This window comes from Mobula birostris, chromosome 18 (genome assembly GCF_030028105.1).
Source record: "Mobula birostris isolate sMobBir1 chromosome 18, sMobBir1.hap1, whole genome shotgun sequence".
In the NCBI taxonomy this organism is placed as follows: domain Eukaryota; kingdom Metazoa; phylum Chordata; class Chondrichthyes; order Myliobatiformes; family Myliobatidae; genus Mobula; species Mobula birostris.
In genome coordinates, this window is record NC_092387.1 from 11,153,017 (window position 1) to 11,174,003 (window position 20,987).

At 46.9% G+C, this 20,987-nt stretch overlaps 1 protein-coding gene across 2 annotated transcripts in view; it reads left to right on the plus strand.

Annotated features, from left to right (window-relative positions):
- Positions 1–567: 567 nt before the first annotated feature.
- roraa (RAR-related orphan receptor A, paralog a) overlaps positions 568–20,987 on the plus strand; it is a 616,780-nt gene continuing 596,360 nt past the window's right edge. The window contains exon 1 of one of the 2 annotated variants that reach the window (XM_072282213.1): positions 568–881. In XM_072282213.1, the coding sequence (XP_072138314.1) occupies positions 782–881 (100 nt within the window). In that variant the 5' untranslated portion in view covers positions 568–781. The remainder of the gene's footprint in view (positions 882–20,987) is intronic. The other variant, XM_072282212.1, reaches the window with a different exon arrangement.

Here is a 20,987-nt window from a genome sequence, read left to right on the forward strand (position 1 = left end):
CGTCCCAGGTGCCCGTTACTCTGCGGGTGTTACCCCTCCCGTCCCTTTACCAATGAGCTGAAATCCATACTTCCATCTACCTAATGTCCTTTTCATCAGATTGCCCTCTGAACGGCATCCCAGGGCAGCGCCAAATGCCCGTGTTTTTTTGTGTTCAAGACGAGTCCACCCAGCAGCAGCCGGCCCCATTGACTCAGCACTGCCGCCGTCTTTCTGCTGGCCCAGAATCGCCTGTCACCTCGTTCTCGGTGTGAGGGAGCGGCGCAGTGCCGCCAGCCCGATCCCCCGGTGAGCAGAACCGCTCTGCCGGCTGCCGGAAAAGTTAACGCGGGGAAAGTTGTTTCACTCTGGCGAATGACACCGGCTGCAAACACGGAACTGTATGTAAGATCAGACTGTGATGACAATTGCTGGGAGATGCACTGAGAATTCCCCCCAGGGCCTGTGGGAGTGCAACGCACAAATTCCATGCCTGCTTCTATTCTTTAAATACCCGGACTTGGTCCTCCCCCGGCTGGCGGTTTCCTCTGATGATTGGGGAATGTTTGAAGTGTGAAGGATTATTACCATGGCTCATCTCCCGGGCGAAGCCGGCGCTGTTCTCGCCCAGTGAGCCGGCATGACGTGCGTTCGGTGCCCATTGCCCGTGTGCTGGTGCCGCCGCTGCCCGGCGTTCTTCGCACTGCTGCCCGGCGCCGCCGCTCTCTGAGTGCCCCCCACAGCCGCAGCAGCTCCCCGGGATACCGCTTCACGTCTCTTCACCGCCACTGGCCACTGCAGCATGGAGTCCGCTGCTCTCACAGCCGCCGCCGCCGATCGTCTCCCGGGAAGCGGCGATCCGGTGGCGCCTGCCCGCCGTCACCACTGCTCCGGCAACAGAGGTAACCGAGCTGGCGAGCAAGGGAGAGCGACCCCGCTCCCGCTGTAGGGCCCGGCCGTGGGAGGGGGTGAGCAGGGGGCGGGGTGATCGGAGTTGTGGGGGGAGTTTAATACGGGTCGTTGTGCATGTCAAAGACGTGAGATTGACCCGGGTCAGAGGTGGTGAGATTGTCTCGGGACAGGGTGTGTGGCACTAACCCGAGTCAGGGTGTGCTATATTAACCCGAGTCAGGGGGTCAGGGATTGACCTGGGCCGAGGGTTCAGGATTGACCCGGGTCAAATGTGAGGGATTAACCGGGGTCAATCACACGTTGTGTAGTGTGGGTCGGAGCGCTGCGATTCAAGTCGGTGGTGTGTTCCGGTCGCGGCGGGTCGGAGTGAGATTTGATCACGCATCAGACAATCAGTTTGAGTGAACTGAAACACGGCGATTGCCGTTCCGGCCGATGTGATTAGCCCGTCACTCCCTCTATACCGGTCGGTCAGTGACCGGGTGGGACGCAGGCTCTCTGACATCTCTCTGAAGTGGTGTTTAAGGCGAGTGGAGGCTGGGGCTGTCCAGTGGGATGGCGGTGAAGGTAACCGGCTGCTCCCCAACTCGAGCCGGCCGGGACCCCGACAATGAAAGGATGTGAGCGGCTGCTGCCCGGAGCTCGGTAGCCGCGGGCGTGGGCAGTCGCTGGACGCTGGCGAAGGCCAGTTCGTGCTCCGTTCCGCCCTTCGCTCTTTGCCTCCCGCGCTTTCGCACCGAGGTGTTGCCTGGTCTTGACTGTGACTGTGTGAACGGTGCGTCGCCAGTGAGGGGGGCAAGTTTCGTTGCTAAGAAAAGCGGGTATCTATCTGTGTGTTGTGGCAACTTGGTTAAACATCGTGGAATTCCCTCTTTGTTTGAATAAATGAAACTGACCGTTGTTGCCGCGGTCTCTAACACTTTGTATGGTTGTATTGAAGGGTTCGCTGTGTGTTCTGGTGTTGCATGTCGGATGTGTTTCACGTGTTTAAAACCATGCCAACCAAAGTGCGACGGATCTGTTTCGGAGAGGTGCCTCCATGTCGCGGAGTGACTGGCTGAGTCCAGGCGTTGCGATACATTTAACGATTACACGCATGTTGGGGCGACTCTTGTGCGCTCAACTTTGCGGCGAGGGAAGTGAAGGGAAGAACCGGTAAAACGAGTCGTTGTAAAGAGTTGTGCGCGGTCCTTCACACAATCGCGCAGCCGGCAAACGTGCACGCAGGGCCTTTACCTGGGCGATCTGTGCAAAGGTGGCGGGTCTGCGGGTCTCAGCTGTTGTTTCGCCGGCGGCTACCCCGCGTTTACGGCACGGCAGAAGCCCGCATACCTGCTCCTGCCCGCGTTGTGTTTGGGGGGGTGGGTGCAGAGGCAGAGCGTTTTATTCCTGTGATCGTTGGTACATTCTGGATCTGGAGCGCTGAAGCGGTAACATTATCTATCGGGTGGAAGTGATGTTGGACAGGGTTGAGGATCTTACCCCGACCCCAGAGTCACCCCACATTGACCGGGAGAACGGCGGCAACCGAGGTCCATCACGGCCACGTTGTCCTGTTCCATATCTGAGAACAGTAATACTGACCAACGAGGAGAGGGCGGTGGTTAACGACAGCAGGCCGGGGACATCCCTGCGGAGGCGAAGACACCGGAGTGCGGGCGACAAGACCTGTTCCCGGTCCCAGGGGTGTGTGACAGGAGGAGCGAGAGCCGGGTGGGACAGCCTGCGCTCGCTGCCCTACCGAACTCTAGCATTGCGGAGCGGATGTGGTCGTTGTACTGAGCAGTCTCGTGCACCGGGACAAGCGGCAAACAGTTCGCCCGGCACCGGCGGCTGGTGGAGGAATAGAACTGGGGACGTCCGGGGAGGGAGGAGGAGGTCCCCAGTCCCAACCTACATCGTCGGGATGAGTTTGGGGGGTTCCGCCGTCCCAGGCTGGCGAGACCATGATTCACGGCTGTGTGGACATCTGACACCGCACGGTGGGGTCTAGGGTAAAAGGTGGGTCCCTTGGACTCGCCTTTCCGTTACTCACGGGCGCGATTCCAGCCCCGGGGTTAATCCTGCCCCGTTCCCGGGTGTCACCATGTGCGGGTGGTGGTGTGGTGACCGTGAGTTTGGGTGTGGCTTGCGAGACAAGGGCTCGGTTGTGAGTCGGTGCTGTTGCAGTGGTCACACCGGAGACCCCACCCAACCCTCCCTTCCAGAGGGCAGCGAGGGAATAATCTGCGGGACGCACAGGTCCTGGGTGCTCAGAGGCGAGGTGAAAGTTCCTGTCATTGGCGAAGCACGAAGGCTTAAAACGGTTCTTCCGTGCGGATCTCGCTGCGGGACAATGTAAAACAGACGTTCCTGACTCGGAGAAACCCTCACTTGAGGACATCACGTCCCGGGTGGTGAGCGGGGCCGGTTTGAGCGGTTTCATTGAGAGGTGGGCGGGTTGTAATGTCATTCCCTGCATTTTGGATCAGATGAATCCGCCTGTGCAAAATCCAGCGAGATTTACGATCCCCGCTGGAATCCCGGGGACGGGACAACCAAGCCTTGTCCGGAGAGCTGGGAGTGGGGAGTCCCGGCGGACCGTTCCAGTCTTTGCTAAGCACCAGACACTTTTTTTGCGTTTAACCCTATACCAAGCGAGCGGCAACAGGAACACCGACCCCATTGTCGGTACGCCTGTCCCATGAGTGGGTCGGGAACACATCAGGTCTGTGATGAACAGTAGCGACTTTATCTTCCTTGGGCGATCAAATTGAATGTTGGCTTCCGCTCTCGGTACAGATCGCCCGGTCCCAGCTGGAAACGGGCGGGCCCCAGGTTGCAGATCTTGGTCGTTCCCTGCGACCCCACTCCTCCCGGCATTGTTCAACCAGCAGGCAGGCGAAGAAACGGGAGACCGGGAGCAGGAGCTGGGATCCGCAGCGATACCAGTACACAATCTGCAGGAGCGGCTCAGCGAGTCGAGCAGCATCTGCTGGGGGTGGGCTGGGAGTGAGAGGAATTGACGATGTTCGCTTTAGGACTGAGAGTGGGGAGGGGAGTTGGCCGGTATAGACTGAGGGGGGAGGAAGACTGTCGTGTCAAGCGCTGACGGGGAAGGAATGCTGAAAACACGAAACATCAGAGCACCGATCACGAGTAACTTTAGTCGATAAAACCATAATCGTGCTTCACCCCCACAGACGTTGCCCGACACGCCGAGTATTCCACCGGTCTCTGTTTTACTTCAGATTTCCGCATCTGCAGGTTTACCTTTCGGCATGGATTATGAGGTCCACTTTGACAAAAAAAAGTAGAAAAAACAATTTATTCTTTAAATATGTTGTTCGGCGCACCCAAGTGTCCCAGCGCACAGATTACACAAAGTTAACGTTGAGGCAATTAGGAACATTGGAGTTTCAACACAATGGTAATGATGTCTTGATGAAATTCTACAGGTCCCGATCCAACTGTGTTATTAAGTGCAGGTCTGGTCTCAGTACCTCAGGAAGAATATCCTTTTTGATAGAAGGTTCATTAGATTGATTTCTAAGATGGGGGAATTAACCAGTGAGAACTGAATCTGAAGCTCAAAAGAAAGAGAAGGGGGTGCAATTGGGACAGAATTCATGGGTAAACACTGGATTAGTAGCTGCTGTGGTTGGTGTATTTACAACCAAAGGTCACAGTCTCAAAGTAATAAATCGGCCATTCATGACTGAACTCCCACAGTTTCTCCTGGGGAGCTCACCATTCACCTGGGGAGTTGCTATTCACCTGGGGAACTGGCCATTCACCTGGGGAACAGGCCATTCACCTGGGGAGTTGGCCATTTACCTGCGGAGCTGGTCATTCACCTGGGGAGTTGGCCATTCACCTGGGGAGTTGGCTACCTGTGGAGGTGAACCTGTGGAATTGTCTGCCAGGATTGGACATTCAAGTTTGTGTTCAGGGTAAAGACTAAAATATATTGAGGGATTCAAGGAGAATGGGGTTGATGCGGCAACGGTGCTGAGGCAGATTAGCCCTGACCTGAATAGGTTAAGGAGCCGTCCCAAGGGGCTGAGCAACCACTGGCCTCTCTTTCCTTAGTTTCTAACCTCATGGATTTGGGGTATTTGGAATCTAACATTACCTACAACCATCTTGGATCTGGTTAAAGAAATAAACCCCAGTTTCTTAGACTCTGAAAAATTGCTTTTGCCGGTATGTACAGACTTAAAAAAAAACATTTAAAAAAAAACAAACTTGTTCTGCTTTTGATTGTTTACACTGGGACCTAATGTCTCTTAATTGTCAGGATTTCATCACTATTTCTGTCATACCGTCCTGGTGTATTAGCTGATATTTCCTACACAATACAGGTCGACCTTCACTAATCCGGCACTATTGGGACCTGAGGAGTGCCAGATTAGTGAAAATGCCAAATTACAGAAGGATCACATTGAGCATAATCAGTGCTGGATTATCGAAGGAACCGGATTACAGGTAGTTGGATTAGTGAAGGTCGACTGTACGTAAATTGTCAGGGAATCTTAGGACATTGTAAGAACATGGTAGCTGGCAAAGTATGGAAGTGACCTTCACCTCAGGAGGAGGTGAATTAATTGGTCGATGAATGGCGTGGGCCCAGATTCTTAACCAACACATGGTGTTGCCTGGGAGCCGTTTGATTGTCACCTCTTCAGCGTTTATGAATCTGCCAATCGGTTTTGATCTTATGCCTCAAAGCTGAGGTACTATAACCTTCACGGGTCCAGACATTGGATTCAGTTTTCCTGGACGTTAGGAATAATGTCGGATTGGGGCAGCACACATTGGTATAACACCAGTGATTCAAGTTAATTTCCACCGCTGTCTCTAAGAAGTTCGTACGTTCTCCCCGTGACTGCGTGGGTTTCCTCCACGTGCTCTGGTTTCCTCCCACATTTCAAAGATATATGGGTTGGTAGATTAATTGGTCAATGAGTGGTGTGGGCCCAATGGACTGGAAGGGCCTATTATCTCACTCTATCTTGGAATGAATGAATAGACAGACAGGTCAATCGATAGGTGGGTAGATAGATAAACTACTTATTTGTGAAGCAGTTAAAACATGGGGTGTCTGCAGAGTGTACATGGAATTGGGAACTTTCTGCTCCCTCTCCTCCAGGTGACCCCAGGGCAAGGATTTCCTTTCCAGAACATCAGAGCTGTCCTCCTTCTTCAAAGAACAGGGTTTCCCTTCCTCCACCATTGAAGCTGCCCTCACCCGCATCTCCTCCATTTCCTAGTCGTTCACCTTCACGCTATCTTCCTGCCACCATAACAGGGATAGAGTTCCTCTTGTCCTTGCCTACCACCTACGAGCCTCCACATTCAGCACATCTTCCACCATATTCAACGGGATCCTACCACATCTTGATCTCCCGCCACTTTCCATAGGGATCACACTCACCATGAATCCCTTGTCCATTCATCTCTCCCCATTGATCTCCCTCCTGGCGCTTAACCCTAAGTGGAGGAAGTGCCACACCTGCCCATGATCTCTTCCCTCAGCACCACTCAGGGCCCAAACAGCCTTTCCAGGTGAGGCAACACTTCACCCAGAGTCTATCGGGGATCATCTACTGTATCCGGTGTTCCCAGTGATGCCTCCTCTACCATGGTGAGACCTCCTCCACATCACTGAGTAGGCTGGGGGACCGCTCTGTTGGGCACCCTTGCTCCATCTGCAACAAGCAGAATTTCCCATTGGCCAACTATTTTAATGCCACTCACCATTCCCATGGCCTCCTCTTCTGCCACGATGAGTCTGTCCTCAGGCTGAAGGAGCAACAGCTCACATTCTGTCTCGGTAGCCTCCAACCTGATGGCATGAATATTTATTTCTCTAACTTCTGTCAATTATTCTCCCTTCCCCTCATCTCTTACTTCATTCCCCATTCTGGCTCCCTTCTTACCCTCTTCTCTCCACTTGCCTATCACCTCCCTCTGGTGCCCTCCTCCTTCCCTTTCTCTCATGGTCCACTCTCCTCCCCTATCAGAATCCTTGTTCTCCAGCCCTTTACCTTTCCCCCCCGTAAACACCCAGCTCCTCATTCCCCTCCCTCACTCATCTACTTACCCCTCACCTAGTTTTGCCTATCACCTAGCTTGTGCTCCTTCGCCTCTCCCTACCTTCTTTGGCTTCTTCCCTCTTCCTTTCCAGTCCCGATGAAGGCTTTCAGCGCAAAATGCCAGCTCGTTATCCCTTTCTATAGCTGCTGCCAGACCTGCTTTGTATGAGTTAGTGTGTCCATATATCTAATTGACGTATTGCTAGCAATTTCTGCAGAACTTCATTTCAAACTATTTTCTCGAACTGTACTGGAATTATATATTGCACTCAGACAAGCACACATCTTGGTTCGTTTGCTTCACTGTGCTGATATAGATCTAACAGTTGTGATGCTTGGCGGTGACTATGCAATATTGTGACATTTTTCACTTGAAGTTCATCAGGAGCAAAGAGTCATTTTATTGAGGAAAGGACCGATGTTATGATGATTACATTGAAGGAATAGAGAAACATTAAAGGCAGCTGGTGGGTTCAGTGTTGTATTTCATTGGATGTCTTTGTATTGTCTATATTGGACCATACACATTCCCCGCCCAGTGACAGCACACTCTCCCACCTAAACCTGAAGGTTGTCGGGGGGCTCAAGGTTCATTCCATTATTCATTGTGAGTGTCCAAGTGATGAGGGAGCTTTCAGAGAAAGATACACTTGTAGTCACCAGGCACCTAACTATGAACCAAGCATGACACTAATACTTTACAATCTGCAGAAGAAATGGCTTTGGGATCAATGAAGCCTTACATTGATCAGTTTAGCATTTAGCTGATATGGACTTTCAAACATGCTCCAGCTTTACCATGGTTGCAGTGAAATCGAGATGCTGATTCCGTAGTACCAGATGTAGCTCTGTATCTCTGGGTGGGAAGCTCGGAATTAATGGTTGAACATGTTAATGGGGAAGTTGAGTTTCCTCTGGAGACGCAACTGATGAACATGCATCCAGATGCTTTGGACTAAGCTAGTTTTTCTCAAGGGCAGTTTTACCCAAGTTTCTAAGCAAACACATCAGCAGAAGCTCAACTATAACATCTGCTATGAACGATTTTGGTTGATGATTGGAGGATGGCCTTTCCCAGCATCAGGGTTGCCAGGCATTAAGGTATCCTTCAGCTGGCTCGTGACATGGGTCTAACCTTTCAGTCAGTTTCAATTGATTGCTTAGTTGTAAGACCTAGGGTTGAAGCTGATCATCTGTGTCTGGTTTTGATGTAACAAACTACATTCGGTGTAACTTACAATGACCGTAACGTAATTCCAACATCAGGATGAATACACATTGGTTGGCTTCTTTTGGCATCTGGAGCAGTTAAGTGACTGCGACCAAGAGTTTGGGTGTATTGTGATTTTTTTTTACCGGAATTTCCCAGTGGCCAACAATTTTAATTCCTATCCCCGTTCCGACATGTTAGCTAACGGCCTCCTCTTTTGCTATGATGAGGCCACTCTCGGGATGGAGGAGCAACAGGTCGTATTCCGAAGCAATACACACAAAATGCTGGAGGAGCTCAGCAGCTGAGGTGGCGTCTATGGAAGTGAATGAACAGTCAATGTTTTGGGCTGAGACCCTTCTTCAGGACAGGAAAGGAAGGGGAAAGATGACAGACTGAAAAGGTGAGGGGAGGGGAAGGAGGATAGCTAGAAAGTGATAGGTAAAATCAGGTAGTTAGGAAAGGTAAAGGGTGGGAGAGGAAAGAATCTAGCAGAGGAGAGTGGACCTTTGGAGAAAGGGAAAGAGAAGGGTGCCCAGGGGAGATGATAGGCAGGTGAGAAGAGGGAATAGAATAAGAGAGGAGAGGGAGGGAATTTTTTTTAACTAGAAGGAGAGATCGATGTTCATGCCATCAGGTTGGTGGCTACCCAGATGGAATATAAGGTGTTGCTCCTCCACACTGAGGGTGTCCTCATCATGGCACAAGAGGAGGCCATGGACCAACATGACAGAATGGGAATAGGAATTGGAAGTAAAATACTTGGCCACAGAGAAGTTCCACTTTTGGCAGATGAAGCGGAGGCGCTCGACAAAGCAGCTCCCCCAATTTACAACGGATCTCACCAATGTAGAGGAGGTAGCATCGGGAGCCCCAGACACAATAGACAACCCCAGAAGATTCACAGGTGAAGTGTTGCCTCACCTGGAAGGACTGTTTGGGGCCCTGAACGGAGGTGAGGGAGGAGGTGAATGGGCAGGTGTAGAACCTCAGCTGCTTGCAGGGATTAGTGCCGGGACGGGCGAATGGACAAGGGAATCATCGAGGGATTGATCCCTGTGGGAAGTGGAGAGAGGCAGGGGGTGGGGAGGAGAAAATATTTTTGGTGGTAGGATATTCTCTCCAGGTAGCCTCCAACCTGCTGGCATGAACATCGGTTTCTCCTCCCAGTTATTTTCCTCCTTTTTCCCTCTTCTTCTCTTAGCCGGCTGGTGGTGCAGTGGCATCATCACCAGACTTCGAGGCGAATGGTCCAGGGTTCGAATCTGGCCGGCCCCTTGCACGCTTTCCATCCATGCAGGGTTGAGCATCAAGCTAGCAAATCCGGCCTCATAAAAAAAACAGACAAATGCTAAGGAAATAACAAAAAATGAGGCCAGATGTGCCACAAGGCGTGAAAAGGAACAGCATTTCCTCCTCTTCTATTCCCCACTCTGGCCTCCTACTTCCCCTCACCTGTGTATCATGGTGCCCCTTCTCCCCTTTCTCCCATTGCTCACTGTCCTCTTCTATCACATTCCTTCTCCTCCTTTTTAGTCTGGTGTTTTCCCCCTTTCTTTCCAGTCCTGAAGAAGGGTGTCTGTCTGAAACGCCGACTCTTTATTCATTTCCATTGATGCTGCCTGTGACCTGCTGAGTTCCTCCAGCATTTTGTGGGTGTTGCTTGTGATTTTTAATCCCACACCCTGTCCACCCCAACTCACCACCTTTAGAAGTCGGCACAATCTGCCGAAAACTCCCAAGTCTTTGATAAGTGCACAGATAATTCTGTGCTGCTTTTCTGCATTCAACAGATGATACTGTTCATCCTGTGACGTCTGTGAACAGTAATCCATTTAGTCCCATGTTTCTCATATATTCATATGGCATGGAGACCATTTGGCCTATCGAGTTTATACTGGTTCACACATTAAGTCCATAAAATCCCATTCCTCACTTATTTCCTGGTCACTAATTCTCTCCCATGCTCACCTGCAACTCCTGAATCTCCAGTCCCAAAGCTACTCCAGGGGTAATTTACAGAGGCCAATTGCCCTACAGCACTCCTTTTAGAGTAAACCCACATTGTCTGGGAGAACCTGCAAGCTCCACTGAGGTCAGGATGGGAGTCACTGGAGTTGCACCTCTGTGTCACAGCTGGAGTTGCCATCAATAGGTACCTATGTGTGAATAAACACCTTCTTTTTCCTGACTGGACCCTGACTATCCTCATGAGCCAGGTTTCCCTAATCTTGCCAACCTTGTCCTTCACATCTAACAGGAGCACACTGTCCCTGAACTCACTTTTAAAAGCCTCCCACTTGCTGGATTTCTGCAAATCAGCCTTTGCAGTCTCCTGCCTTCTAAATTATCCATGCTCCAATTTAACTATTTAATTTGTGTGGGGTATCAGCCAGAGACTCAGTCAGATGCAACACAGAGTGTCATAGGAAGTCATTCCTGCCTGTGGCCATCAAACTTTACAACTCCTCCCTTGGAGGGTCAGACACCCTGAACCAGTAGACTGGTCCTGGACTTATTTCATAATTTACTGGCATAATTTACATATTACTATTTAATTATTTATGGTTTTATTACTATTTAATTATTTATGGTTTTATTACTATTTAATTATTTATGGTGCAACTGTAACAAAAACCAGTTTCCCCCAGGATCAATAAAGTATGACTAAGACTATGTAGTCCTACTCTGTTGCATAACTATTGTAATGCTAATGGTGATGTGTGTCACAGGCATCAGTGTTGGGACCTTTGTTGTTCAGTATTAGAGAAATGATTTGGATGGTGTCAACAAGGTTTGATTGGTGTGTTTGCGGATCACACAAAATTAGGAGGTGTTCATAGCGCAGAGGGTTAGCACAGGTTACAGGGGATCTTGATCAATTATGGGAGTGGGCTGAGTTGTTACAGATGGATTTCAGTACAGATAAGTGTGAAGTGATACAATCTAGAAAGTCAAATCCGCATCAGACTTATACTGTGAAAGGTGGGGCACTATGGATCACAGGACAAGTGTATATTTCTTTGAGAGAGGTGTCACAGGTAGACAGGGCGGTTAAAAAGGTGCTTAGCACATCAGTCATTGCATTGAGTAAGTGTTGGGATATTAATTTCAGTTGTATCTCTCTCTCTCTCTCTGGCTATCCATCCCATAGGATGATGATGGTTTCTTTCAGTCAGTTAGTGGGGTTGACCCCACTCCTCAGAAAGGAACAGCGTGTGCGTGAGTGGATTTTAGGTGAGTAGGGGGTTGCACAGGTCCACACCCACCCCCTCGACATCCCCTCCCGGATCCAGTGGCATGGTGGGGTCCAAGACGGCCGGGGGAAGTTCGGTTGCAGTGAATGGCCAGACCAAGCTTCGATGCAAGGGATGCCCTTTCCGCGCTTCACGGCACGTGTTTGCTAGATGGCCGTTGACCCTAGGAGAGGGTTCATCCACCCTTTGACAGGTCTTGTTTGTCGTGCTGCAGGGTGTCTAGACACCCTCCTCACCAGGCCAGCCTGGTGGGGGAGCCGGTTTAGTCGCCAACCACCCGACCATGCGACAGGTAGTATGGTACCAGTAGCACTCAGACGAGCGGCCTCACCAGAAATTTCAGTTGTATAAGTTGTTTGTGAAGCTATACTCGGAATACTGTATACAGTTTAGTTTACACTGCACCAGGAAAGGCATGGTCAAACCGGAAAAGTGCAGAGAAGATATACAGGATGACTGGTGAAACTCAAGGGCGAGAGGTTGGCCAGACTAGATCTTGACTCCTTGGACTGCAGGAGAACGATGAGGTTTCTCTTTTGCCCGTCATGTTGCTGGCGTTTAGGGCAGCAGTGAAGGTCCTCCATCTCTGGCAGTGTTCACGGCTTCCTTCATCGTGCCAGTAGCTTCCTCTGGGTTTTCACTACTGTCAGTCATGCAAGTCCCAGGTGGAGACTCAGGAATACTGTTACACTCTGACGTAGGATCCTTTATTGCCTTTTCTGTAACAGTTCTGTTTGACCAGTCAGGGTTGTTAGCCCTGAGCGGAATCCCCAAACCAAGAGGACCAGTGGACCACTCTTAGTCTGACCTCTACACCTCTACACTTTGAGCTGTTTGGCAAGGGTGACCCAATGTATAAGGCCCTGGCTCCAGCCAACATCGCTGTCCGGGTCATTAAGGCACGCAAACCTCCAAACCACAACAAGGTTGTAGTCCTCAAGGAGGAATGATAGGGTAATGTTATTGAAACATTTAAAATTATGAGAAACGCAGTTAAAATGGATTGTAACAGTCTTTTGCCAAGGGTAGTGGATTCCAGAACTAGTAGGCATAGGTTTAGGATAAGGGGGAAACATTTTAAATGGACCAGAAGGGCCACTTTTTCAATGCAGAGGGTGGTGAGTACATAGAGTATTTAACAAGTGCATGGAGAGGTGCACCTTAGAAGGATATGGTTTGAAGGCAGGAAATTGGGTCTAGTAGCATGGGTGTTATGGTCATTGTGGACTGTGTGGGCAAAAGGCCTGTATCTGTGTATGAGTCCATGACTCTAAGAGCTTGAGTGTTGCTCCCCGCTCTAGTCTCCCCTAGACACAAGTAGATTCTGCCCCATCCAACCCCCAAGCACTGTGGTAGTCCCAGTCAAAATCAGAGAAGTTAAAACCATCTATTAGTGCAGCCTTCTTATTCCTTCATCTCTCTGTGATCTCCCCACGTATTCCGTTCTCTAATTCCTGCTGGCTGGGGCAGAGTTGGGGATGGGGAGTGTGATAATATAATACACCTTTCATTTTCCTTATCAATCCTTCAATAAACTTTGTCTAAGTTTCCCTAAGCCTACTACCTTGCCATTTTATATGCTGACCATGAACTCTTTGCTAACTCACTTTTAAAAGGCTCCCAGATGTCAGATGTCATTTACCCGCAAGCATTTGCTCCCAATCTAGTTTCTCCAGGTTCCCTCTTGTTCTATCAAAGCTGGTCTTCTCCCAATTTAGGACCTTAACTTGAGGACCAAACTTATCCCTTTCGTCACTTCCTTGAAACAAAGAATTTGTTTGCTAGTCAGGACGAAGGGTCTCGGCCCGAAACGTCGACTGTACCACTTCCTAGAGATGCTGCCTGGCCTGCTGCGTTCACCAGCAACTTTGATGTGGGTTGCGTGAAATTCCAGCATCTGCAGATTTCCTGGTGTTTGTAGTAGAGCGGGGGTGGGGTGTGTTGAAATGCTGTCCACTGCTCCTCTGGTGCCCTTACAAACTGGTCAATCACCAGACATTGTCCAATGTAAGGATATTTTCATTGCCACGCTTCAATAAGACAGTGGGTCTGGCAGAGGTTCTGCTCTCCCTCAGCTGGGAATGATTTCAAATGTCGGGAGTGACATTTTCAGCAACACGGTGCTGTCAGAGATTACTGTTTTGGGAGTTCTGGCCTCAGTGGTTCCAATCAGGATGAATATTAACTTTTTTCCACTTATTGTCATCAGTGAATTAATAAACTGGTTTGAGGTCTATGCATCATTGATGACCTTTGACAGCATGTACTGTGAAAAAGGAATCTGAAGAAATAGACAATAAAATGAGGCAGAAGGAAAAGAAAAGCTGGATGGTAAAGTTAACTTGGAAAATAAATGTGGTGGATGGAAAACTGATGGTATCAGCCAGTAAGACGGTGACAAAGGCTCGACACAGTCAGTATGTCCACACTGGATCACTACACTGCTCCTGTGATAGCCCCAAGATCCAACATGTCCCTTGGACCATTGTTCTCAGAGTAACCTAGGGCTCTGCAGTATAATAAAGTACAGATTTTTAGTAATGTGGTTCAATGATGAAAATCCAAGTAGCATCTGCAGATTTTCTCTTGTTTGTCATTTGATTACAAGGAAATTCTGATGCATAGTTCTCCAGCCAGAGCTAATCCTCAAGCTTCAGAAGAATCACAAGAAACGTGCAGATTAGTTGAGCTATTTGTAATGAAAAAAATGATTGCTAAGTGTCGATTGCCTGTGATAACGTCCTTGAATACATTTTGCACCTGGGATCTGAACAGAAGTCACTCTCCACTCGCTCTACAACAGAACGTTTCAACCAGAACTATTTGGCTACATTTCTGCAATTTTTTCTCTAACAAATGAGACTGAGGGAGACAGCTGTGATGGAGGGATCAAGAGAGAGGTTAGGAGGGATATTGGGTAAGGAAGACGAGATCTGGATGCAGATGTAAGGTTCAAACATCAAGTTATAACACTTTTAACCTTTTTGAAAGCCTTTGTCTTGAGCCCTGCAGCTTACTGTAGAGAACTGGGTTTCTAGGGGTTTTGAACACCTGTATTTACTAATCAGTATCTTTAACCAGAGTCATTAAGTCCTTGTGTTTTTAGTTTAGCCTTGTCTGTTGAGATTTGTTGTTTAGAGTAGGGAAGATGGGTTGTGCAGTTAGATTTTCATGGATACCTGGGCATGCTGGGGTGGAGGGAAATGAAATTGTGGATGACATTGCAAAGTCTTCCTTACAGAGCAGGCAAGTAGAAATTAGAGTTCCCCTAGGCAGAGCAGAATTGAAAAGTAGGATTAAAAAAGGTATAGAGAAGAAGTGGCAGGAGGTTTGGAAAAATGAAGTAAGGGGCAGGCATTATTTTTCTAGTCACCCACTAGTTAAAAAGGTCTCAGACTGTTACCTTTTAAGTCATAGAGATATGGTGAAATTAACAAGACTTAGGTTAGGGCATTGTGGGTTAAACTATTATTTAAAGATAATAGGAAAACATGCTACTGGATTATGTGACTGTGGTAGTCCAGAGACAGTCCAACATGTTTTGCTGAGCTGCAGTCGATACAAAATTGAAAGAAGCATGTTGTTCGAGAGGCTGTCTGGCTTAAATTTATTTTGGTTTTCTATTAAATCTTTCTTTGGCCATCAAGAGAATCAACATCAGATTGAAGAGTTTATTATTCAGTTTATTCGTGAGACTGGATTATATTCAAGAATTTGAGTTCCTTGAAGTTCTATAATTAATTATACATCCTGCAGAGGGCTGTAATACACCTAGATGTGTCTAAACAGCCGGAAATAGAAGAAGAAGAAGAAGAAAAAGAAGTTTAGCCTGGTCAAGTTAATTGTGGCTGACACGTTTCCTGGATTCTATGATTATTCAAAGAGGTCTCCCATTCAGTGCCTGAGTTGCGGTTATTGTGTTGGAGAGAAAGAAGAGTCTTGTGGTGTCACTCTTCTGAGGCTGTTGGTATTCCAGTGTCTACCCTTTCGTTTCAGTCTCTTCCTGGGGATCCGGCCGTCTCTCTGCGCCTGGTTTGAGTCACGAGCCTGCTGTCCACAGCTCCTGGGATGAGTAAGTTTGTGTCCGAGAGGATGAATTACCTTGTGGCGTTGTTCAGTCACTCCCCTGAGGCACTGTTGGTATTCCAATGCCTAACCTCTTGTTTCAGTCTCTTCCTGGAGATCCTGCTGTTCCTCAGCACCTGGGTTGTATGTCAGTGTTGTACTCTGCAGAATGTTGTGGTGGTTGGCATAGGCTCATTGGGTTGAAATGCTGTATTGCTCTGTGACTCTATAAACAATCTTATCAATTCTTCATCTCGTGCCCAGGGTGACGCCCCTCCTCCCTATGCTACCCTCTAATCACTTTTCGCTTTTATCCTTTTCAAAATAAACTTTTGACGAGCTGATGTTGCAGTCTGAGCGGAAACCTACTCAGCCTTTCGTTCTTAAAGGTGAATGCATTTTCTCAAGTCATTTTGTAATCCTCGAACAGAAACGATGAAGTTCCTCAGGCATTATTTTAATAGAATTACTGGGCAATTTTAGATCAAAAATTATAAATTTCAAACTCTGATTTCAAATCATTTGGGAAAATGAACCTGGCAATACAATTTCCTTTCTTGAAAGGATTTGCTTCCATTTACACTGAGTGAGTTGGCCAGACACACATTTGGTGATACTCCACGTTGTAACACATCGTATTTTGTAGTAACACATGAAATGCTGGAGGAACTCTGCAAGTCAGACTGCATCTATGAAGGGGAATAAGCAGTCAATGTTTTGGGCTGAGACCCTTCATCAGGACTCAATTGTACTCTGTAGTACCTTTCAAAACCTTGACAATCCCAAAGCCTTTTACAATTGGTTAAGTGGTCACTGTCATATCAGTTAACCTGTGATTGTCCTTGATCAGCACTGTTCTAATCCTTGGACTGTCAGCATTGTGGTTCGGGGAGTGCAGTGGCAAAGCTAGTAGAGCTTCTGACTCACACCTCTTGCTACCCAGGTTCAATGCTGACTTCTGGTGCTGTCTGTGCAGAGTTTGTATGTCTTTCTCCTGAACTTCCCTCCAGTTTCCTCCCACAAATGCATGTGGGTTGGGAGGTTAATTGGCAGATATAATCAGACCAAATGTTATAGTAAATGAAAATTAAAAGAAAAAGAACTGCAGATGGTAGAATAAAGACCTAAGTAAGTTAGTTGCCTTTTGCTTGCAGGTGAGTAGTAAAACTGGGAGGAGTTGTGGGAATATGGGGAAGAATTAAAAAAAAGGTGTTAGTGTAACATTAGGCACAAGTTATTTGATGCAGTAGCCTGTTTCCATGGCTGTTATTATTGCCTGGTTTACAGTAGTATTCTCTGTTGGCATTGTAATGCAGACACATAATTGCTTCTGGTTTGTGCACCAGCTAATCCCAATTTCCCATGTTCAGTCCATAAATCTCCCAAAGGCCACCTCTCCGCGTACCTATCTAATTGCTTCCTAAATACTAATGTACCAGATGCAACCACATCCACCGGCAGCCCGTACCTGATGCTCGCTGCTCTCTGCATATCAGCCAGAGGCCGTTAGGAGCAAGTGAGGCCTGAGGAGTACACAAATGGTAAAAGAACACTTTATTTCATTTAGTGATACAGTGTGGAGTAACCCCGCCGGAACTTTGAGCCATGTCACCCCAGCAACCTCCCCAACAAACCCAATTACCTCCTAACCTACTCACGGGACAGTTTAGAATGAACAATTAACCTACCTGCTACAGCTTTGGACTGTGGGAGGCAACTGTGGAAAGCCCATGCATGGAGAAGACTTGCAGACTCCTTACAGATGGCACCAGAGTTGAGCTCAGAACTCCAGAACACCAAATATATTGCCCAGACTATTATATCTCTTTCAGACCCTACCAATAGAGATTAATCAGAATCAATTCAACGAATGGAACAAAATGTTATCAAGATATATAAAATAAAGGCATCCATTAGACTTGTGAGATCATGGATCTGCGCCTGGAAAGTCTTCACTCTCCAGGGCGCAGGCCTGGGCAAGGTTGTATGGAAGACCAGCAGTTGCCCATGCTGCAAGTCTCCCCTCTCCATGACACCGATGTTGTCCAAGGGAAGAACATTTGGACCCATACAGCTTGGCACCAGTGTCGCCGCAGAGCACTGTGTGGTTACGTGCCTTGCTCAAGGACACAACACGCTGCCTCGGCCTGGGCTCGAACTCACGACCTTCAGATCGCTAGTTGAATGCCTTAACCACTTGGCCACGTGCCCACAAGATATATATGGCAAGGTAAAAGGCCTAGAGTTCATCTCAAAACTTTGCAATTAGCCAAGGAAAAGGGGGGATGGGGCCTACCTTCTATTAGAGATTATTATTTTGCAGCACAGTTGAGAGCTGTGATATGCTGGTGCAACCCATCATATGACGCTCAATGGAAAAACATTGAGGAGAGGATACTTTCCATCCCCATACAGGCAATTTTGGCTGATAACAACCTACAAAGGTACATAAATACTATTGATAATCCATGGGTGAAATGGACTCTTAAAATATGGAAAATTATTATAAAAGAATATAAACTAGAGGAAGATACTGCAATTCTTAAATGGTGTGCATGTGACTCAGATTTTACGCTGAATAAACTGGATGCTAGATTTAAGGACTGGACAGCTAAAGGAATAACAGCTATTTGCAATATAATGAAAGAAGGAACACTGTTCAGTTTTGAAATGATTAAAGAGAAACACTTATTAGAAAAACAAGACTTTTATCGATATCTACAGATGCGACCGTATGTTAATAGGACGGTTAAAAATGTAACCAAGGCAAGTACATGTTTGATAGAGCTATTTAGAAAAGCATATAATTCAGATAACGGTAGTAGAATCATTTCAAGCATTTATAAGGGTTTGTCAAATCTTAAAACACATTCGACTTCCTACATTAAAACAAAATGGGAGAAGGAAGGAGGGATAATAATATCTGAGGAAGAATGGACAATAATATGGAGGTATCAATGGAAGTGTACCAGTTCACAGAAATGGAGGGAGTTTGGATGGAAAAACTTGATAAGATATTCTATTACACCCTCTCATAATTCCAATTATGATAGTAACCTCCCTGTTTGCTGGAGAAATTGTGGAAATCAAAATGCAAACTATTATCATATTTGCCCCATTATCAAATACTATTGGAGTGGGATACATAATGCTCTACAAGACATTTTTAAATATGAAATACCCTTAGAAAGTAAGACCATATATTTAGGGTATATACCTCAAGAAATGTTGAAAGGTGATACATATTTAATGAATGTACTGCTGGTGGCTGGTAAAAAGACCCTTACCAGGAAATGGTTATCACAGGAGAGCCCAACTTTAAACGCATGGATAGAAATTACAATGGACATTTACAAAATGGAGAAGATAACAGCATCTGTTAATCATAAATTGGAACAATTTGATTCATACTGGGAAAAATGGTTCAACTACATAACACCCCATAGGCCTGATTTTATTCTCACAAATCAATGAATATGTTGTAAAAAAAATCACTCCCTCCTTGTACATAGTTTTCTCCCTTTGCTTGTTCTTTCTTTCCTCTCTTTTCTATAGGTGTATACCTCAGATAAATATTATGTGGAGGTTTGTGGCAAATATGATTGTATGATATATATGTACAGTATCTGAAATACATCTTATGGAAATGTTTGTTTGATGATAAACTTCAATAAAAAATAAATTACAAAAAAAAAGAGCTCCAGAACACCCTGGGCTATAATAGCATCGCACTGACTGCAACGCTACTATGGTGCCCAACCACCTCGTAGAGAAATTAGGAAATCTAAAACAGGACATGATGTGGCTCTGGGAGATGAGGTGAAAGAGAATCCCAAAGGCACTGATCTATGTATATGATACCAAATTTTGTTCCATTGTTCAAGAAAGGCTCTGAGAATAAGCTGTGAAATTATAGATAGTAGTCATGGGTAACTTATTGGGCTGGTATTCTGAGGACAGGATATGTAAGTATTTGGACAAACAGAGCCTGATTATGGAGATTCAACATGACTTTGTATGTGGTAGGTCATACCTATCCAATCTTATAAGGGCTTTTTGAGGAGGTTACAAGGAGGTTTGATGAAGGAAAGGCATTGGATGTTTTCTGTGTGACCTTAGCAAGACTTTTGACAAACACCAGCATAGGAGGCTGGTCAAGAACGTTAAGTCGCTTGGCATTCAGGATGAAATTGGGTTTAGCATTGAATTTTCAGGGGAAAGCAGAGTCTGTAAGTAAATACTTGCCTCTCTGGTTGGAAACCTATGCTTAGTGGTACTGGGGCCATTTTTGTTTATCACCCATTTTAATGATTTATTTGATAATGTGGTAAACTGGATCAACAAAATTTGTGGATGGCACCAAGATTGGGGACAGTGTGGGCTGCAAGGAAGGCCAGCAAAGCTCGCAGCATGATTTGGACCAGCTGAGAAAATGTGCTGAAAAAATGGCAGATGGAATTTAATGCAGACAAGTGTGAGGTTTTTCACTTTGGGAGAACTAACCTGGATAGGACTTAAACAGTGAAGGATAGGGCATGGAGTTTGTGGTAAAACAAAGGGATTGAGAAATACAGATCCATTATTCCTAGAAAGTGATGCTACTGGCCACAGTCATAAAAATCTACAGCACAGAAACAGGCCCTTTGGCCCATCTAGTCCATGCACAACCATTAATCTGCCTAGTCCCATCAACCTGGACCATGGACCTCCATGCTCCTCCCATCCATGCATCTATCCAAACTTCTCTTAAATGTTGAAATCAAACCCACATTCACCACTTGTGCTGGCAGCTCATTCCATACTTTCACCACCCTCTGAGTAAAGAAGATACCCCTCATGTTCCCCTTAAACTTCTCACTTTTCACCCCTAACCCATGACCTCTAGCTGTTGTCCCACCCAACCTCTGTAGGAAAAGCCTGCTTGCATTTACCCTATCTATACCCCTCATAGTTTTGTATACCGCTGTCAAATCTTCCCTCAATATTCTACGTTCTAGGGAATAAACTCCTAACCTATTCTGCCTTTCCCTGTAACCCAGGTCCTCAAGTCCCATCAACATGCTTGTAAATTTTCTTTGCACTCTCAATCTTATTTACATCTTTCCTGTAGGTAGGTGACCAAAACTACACACAATACTCCAAATGGGGCCTCACCTATGTCTTGCACTACTTCAACATAACATCCCAACTCCTGTATTCGATACATAGATTTATGAAGGCCAATCTGCCAAGAGCTTTCTTTGCGACCCTATCTTCCTGTGATGACACTTTCAAGGAATTAGGCATCTATATTCCCAGTGAGCGATCTTCTACCATTGGGTGAGGTTCTGTAGACTGTCCCAGTGAGAAAAATTCTACCACTGGGTGAGATTCTACAATCTGTCCCAGTGAGAGATCTCCTACCACTGGGTGAGGTTCTACAGTCTCCCAGTGAGAGATCTCCTACCACTGAGTGATGTTCTACAGACTGTCCCAGTGAGGGATCTC